The 5,000-nt window shown below is 37.2% G+C and overlaps 1 protein-coding gene across 2 annotated transcripts in view; it reads right to left on the bottom strand.

Annotated features, from left to right (window-relative positions):
- LOC137982412 (tyrosine kinase receptor Cad96Ca-like) overlaps positions 1-5,000 on the bottom strand; it is an 11,979-nt gene that overhangs the window by 781 nt on the left and 6,198 nt on the right. Inside the window, exons 5-10 of one of the 2 annotated variants that reach the window (XM_068829531.1) lie at positions 3,776-3,898; positions 2,979-3,049; positions 2,451-2,491; positions 2,112-2,208; positions 1,314-1,413; positions 1-363 (exon numbers count right to left, since the gene is read on the bottom strand). The exon at positions 1-363 is cut by the window's left edge and continues 781 nt beyond it. In XM_068829531.1, the coding sequence (XP_068685632.1) occupies positions 295-363; positions 1,314-1,413; positions 2,112-2,208; positions 2,451-2,491; positions 2,979-3,049; positions 3,776-3,898 (501 nt within the window). In that variant the 3' untranslated portion in view covers positions 1-294. The remainder of the gene's footprint in view (positions 364-1,313; positions 1,414-2,111; positions 2,209-2,450; positions 2,492-2,978; positions 3,050-3,775; positions 3,899-5,000) is intronic. The other variant, XM_068829532.1, reaches the window with a different exon arrangement.

Raw genomic sequence — 5,000 nt, 5'->3', positions numbered from 1 at the left:
ATTATAGATTTTTCTATCCAGAATACCGCATTAAATAAAGCCTTAGATACGACTCCTACTTTTCCAAAAGTTTATTTATAAACTTCGCCAAAGACAATTTGGCAGGAGAGATCTCACAGAACTAATATTCCAATAACGAGACTCCTAAGTGTCGAAATTTGCTATTTTCCGAGACTTTGCATGGGGAGAACCAAGGCAAAATCTTCGAAAACGCCTTGGATTTTCCCAAAGAAACGCACCCTAAGTTGAATTAAGAGAACATGCAAATCCTTGCATTGAGAAATCACTCGATATTCATGCACCCAAATCTTCCACGTTGGCGTAAAGCTGTGTATTGTCGTAAATGTCCATGTTGATCAACCTCTGTAAAGCGAAAAGAAACAACAACAACAACAACAATTATAAGCAGAGCACAAATTCTTAGAGGCTATGTTGATGTCCAACAAAAAATGGGCAGCCTTGCTGGTGTCCTTGAGTTAAACTTTTATTTTTTGTTTTCTTTTTTTTAGGTTGAAAAAAGATGATAGTTGATAATGGCATGAGACCCAAGACAAAACGTTTCTAATCGATTTATTGATTGCAAATGAGATGGGATGAGGTACGGATAATATCATCTTTTAAATGACCCATCAACAATGTTGTGGTACCATATAAAACAACAATTTTTGCTTAAGACGACAGACACCTTATTATGATGTAGTACTTAAGGTGTCAAAAGCAACAGAAAACCCATCTACAAACACCATATATTTTGCACGAGAACGCTTACATCTAAAAAACGAACTCAGTAACTCCAATTTTTTTTTGCTGTAAATTGATGGGCAGGCTAAAGTAAAACTCTTTGCAAATTAAATAAAAACAAAACAATCTGGAGTGGACTCAGAACTACCTGAAATATCCCAGTTGTGAAGATAGCTCTGAATTGAATTTCTTTTTTTTTTTAACTTTGCAAAGAGTTTCTATTTAGTCTACGAATTGCTCTCCAGTAAGAGAAAAATGGGGTTCACCAAGGGCGTTTCTGAGATCACCATTAAAGGGCAAAATCTAGGGGTTTTGATGAGTTGCATGTTGCTATGGTGACTTATAAAGTGACTCTATTAAGTGCATTTTGTTAAGCGATATTTGCTTTTTTCATGAAACTATAACATAGATGCTTTGGTTATATAGCGCTACAGAGTCGGTACTTAGAATAGTGCAGTTCCTTGAAAGTATTGGAACTGGTTTGAGCCTCCTAAAGATGATAATATGTGAACAAACGGATCAGAAAATTTGAGTTACTATTTTAAAACTTGGTGCTTGGCTTAGATTCGCACCTTATGTTGATTTTCCATCTTTTCCAGCTTGTCTTTCAAATTAAGGAATGTTGGTCTGGCATTGGGGTTTTTCAACCAGCAAGACATCATTATTTTGTACCTGTAAGGAATAGGACAGAGATTTGGAGAAAAGATATCATTTATGAAACAACAATGTATTAAAGACATACATTTGAACTGCGGGAATGAAACAAGTTAAGTCTGGAGATCATCACACTACGTTGTAGCTCCCACCAGCTGATCTGGTGACGTTATTTGGAGGACTGGGAAGAAAAATTTTATCGCCGTATCCCACAACCGCGCGCGGCCTTCGCTTTTGTTTCCAACTTTCCCGCAGTATTTCCATAGCCAAAACTCAACAGAGCATTCCGTGTCTCCCACATTGCTGACATGGATGCTCTTTCACTGAACTATTGGGTATCCAAATTCGTTTTAATCCTCTAGACACTAACGATGAAAGGTACTACAAAAGTTGTATCTTGAATATTCGGGAAATTCAAAATGCATTGGGTTCTGGTAGATGATTTGTTTATTAGTATGAACGTTCATTAAAACTCAAGCGTCTCGATCAGTGTTTTGATCATTTTTTGAACTAACTCAGACGTTTCTTGATCTGTAGTTTCATTGGGTATCAAGATACATATGCACCTGACCACAACGGGGCACTCCGATTGGCTAAAGCCCTTATGAATTATTAATGAGTTTGAGAAGGTTTTATCAGAACCAATTAAAGGCTGCTTTTATCATCCTATTTGCATGATAACGGTTTGTTATGCAGCAATCAAGGGTTATAGTTACAATTCATTGTCCACGTGATGTGGTTTGGGCATCCTGTATCCTTCTTGAAGCAAATTTGCAATTTTTCTGCAATCCATCCGAGGATATGGTGATCCACCTCAAAAGAAAAGACCATTTTGCATTTGTCATGTTAAACATTCTGACAATTAGTTATACCATCTGCTCTCCATTGTTGAGAACTTTACTGTGATATGCAATCATTGATTTCACTTTGGCCCTATATACTGTAAATTCGATAAAAATCATCTCTCCATAAAAACTATATAGTTTTCTCAATTTTAAATGCCATCCGTGAGGTAGATGACCGCAATTTAACAATGACCTTAGTGATAGGCTTACCGATGGTGAAAATTTCGTAAAGAAGAACTCCAAAGCTCCATCTATAAAAATGATAAACAAGACTGACCAAGATATTTAATGTGCTAGTATCAATCACTTCATCAACCTTGTCTTTTTTCTTTTTTGATCTTCTTAGGATTCTGAAGGGTACAGGCATTGTTTTATAAAACATAGAACTGACAAGTTAAGGTCTCGTCATAGGTTCGAATATCAGTATTTATGCTAATTAGGAATGGAATTGATATCATTTTAATGCACCTTGAAGATTCAAGAAAATACTCTTTCTTTTGAACATTTTATGTACCGTCACGAACTCGAGCCAATATTCAACAGCACGCCTTATCACGCTCAGTTAGTAAGAGGTGAGTTATGCACTGTAAAATAAAATATATTGTTTAAAAAAATGTTTTGTGTGCATTTTTAGTGCAACAAGCTATAAAATTACTGCAACAAAAATTTTGAACATGCGCCAGTAAGTACATAAATGATGCGGTGGTGTTAAGCAATGGTGTGAGTGCGAGAACTTACACATCACTCTTGGTTGTGTAAGTTCCATACATAAGAGCTTCGTATGCCGTCCATTTTACAGGCAGGCGGCCCTAGTGTTTGTAAGAAAAGAAATCATTTCAAAAATGCATCATCATTCATAAAGATACAGGCCTCATGCTGAAAGAAGAAAAAAACATATTAGCATTCTTTGCTTACTTTTCCTCTTTTTCTTAACAATCTGTCTCTGGGTTTACTCCTTAAATTATTTGCTTTATCATCGCCGCCTTTTTGGTGCCAATAGAGTTTTGGTAAGTTTTTTCATCTATAACACCAGCCTGGGAGGGATATCAAGTGTTCCAAGTTAAGGATACAGAACGGTCAACATCAAAAGCAAGACTGCACATGTGAAACCCGACATTCCTTCATGCCACCAACAAAGAACAAGTTAACTTGGACAATAACGAATTGAATATTGTAACTTAAGGTATTTCAGAAAAAAAATACTAGGAAGCTCTTAGAAAGTCGGGTATTTTCGGCTTTTCCTTACAGTTCTTGGTAATCTTTAAGTGGAAAAAGGTGAAGCTTTTTTCAATCTCCCACCTCTGCAGACCATTAATCCAATGTTTTAACTTTTTAAAAGAGCTTTACCTAACATGCAAGTTTTTCATTTTGTTGAATTGCAAAGCACACGGTTTGGAAGCTACAAACACAGGCCATTTTTACATTACTCGCTTATGAACATGTTTACTTTTTCTAGATTGAATATGGTAAAGGAACGCAAGTTTCCTTTTGCGATGCAGTCTGTGCTCTGCTCTCTTGGTAATTTCTCACTATACCTTCGTCTTCCTTTCATAAACGTTTTCCTGTTGCACATCTCTGGCCATTCCAAAGTCTGTCACTTTACAAATTTCTCTTTCCCCAACCAGCACATTACGAGCGGCAAGATCTCTATGAATGATCTGCGGTATAACACGGTGTTATCGAGGCAAGACTTTGTAGCTCCATGAATGAATGAATAGAGAAAGACTCGTTAAAATCACCTTGAGGTCGTAACTTTACTATGGCGTTTTTCGTCTTGACAGATGGTCAAAGCTTGGAAGCATGTATTTGAACTTACTTTAGGTAACTTGGTAACTTTATTATGCTACTAATAGTCAAACGTTATCCTTGAGAGAAGCTGACCTATCAGTATAGTTTGGGCCGTTATGGGGAATCATAAAGACAGAGCAGGAAGACGATAGCAGGGTGCCTTGTACCTCGGAAAGTGAATAATTAATTACAGCAATTGAGAGAATCTCCTCATGCGAAAAGCCATTATGTCATATTACTCATTGAAAAAGTCATGTTGCTTTGGTGAAGGTCTGGTACAATTATCAGAGAGCTGTACTTCCTTGAACTACTTAACTTGAATTTCATGAAGAAGATCACTTCATGCGTTCATTCTATCAGCACTTCACCTAGACTTCTCGCAGTCCCTTTTGAATTAGTCGAAATGCCCGATTTGGTCGTGCAAGCGAGCCGAGAGGAGAATGTTGATTGAGCAAAGATATAGGGACTGCACGATCTTCAGTAACCGACGCGTTCAGAATCTGCTAATAGGGAGTTAAGATCTAAGACGCAACAGCAACAAAAACGTTACAAATTTTGCATAAGGGACCTTAACATCTACGACGACGACTTCAACGAAAACGTCACCTCAAAATATCACTTTGCTTTATCATAATTCTCTCGAGGTTATTCTATCTCGTTCACTTCTTACAATTTGGGGGAAGTATCGTAAAACTAAATTGGTAAGAGCAGGTACAAAGTGAAAACAGAAAATGAAAGATTCTCTGTTGCATGCTCACGTTGTCGTCAAAACCTCAAATTTGGTAATTTCACGTCGTCCTTAAGCAGAGTACCGCAAGAATCCATCCCAAAATCCGTGCTGCACGTGCAGCACGATTATTTATGCTCTTTTAACCAATGATATCATTGTTTTGCGCCGTTTTTGTTGCCGTCGCCGTCGTAAAATCTTAAGCTCCCTATTGTTCATGAACAAAAGCAATAGCTTTGCACGCT

The sequence above is a fragment of the Montipora foliosa genome, chromosome 13 (assembly GCF_036669935.1).
Source record: "Montipora foliosa isolate CH-2021 chromosome 13, ASM3666993v2, whole genome shotgun sequence".
Classification (NCBI taxonomy): domain Eukaryota; kingdom Metazoa; phylum Cnidaria; class Anthozoa; order Scleractinia; family Acroporidae; genus Montipora; species Montipora foliosa.
This window is presented reverse-complemented; position numbering and strand designations above follow the sequence as displayed.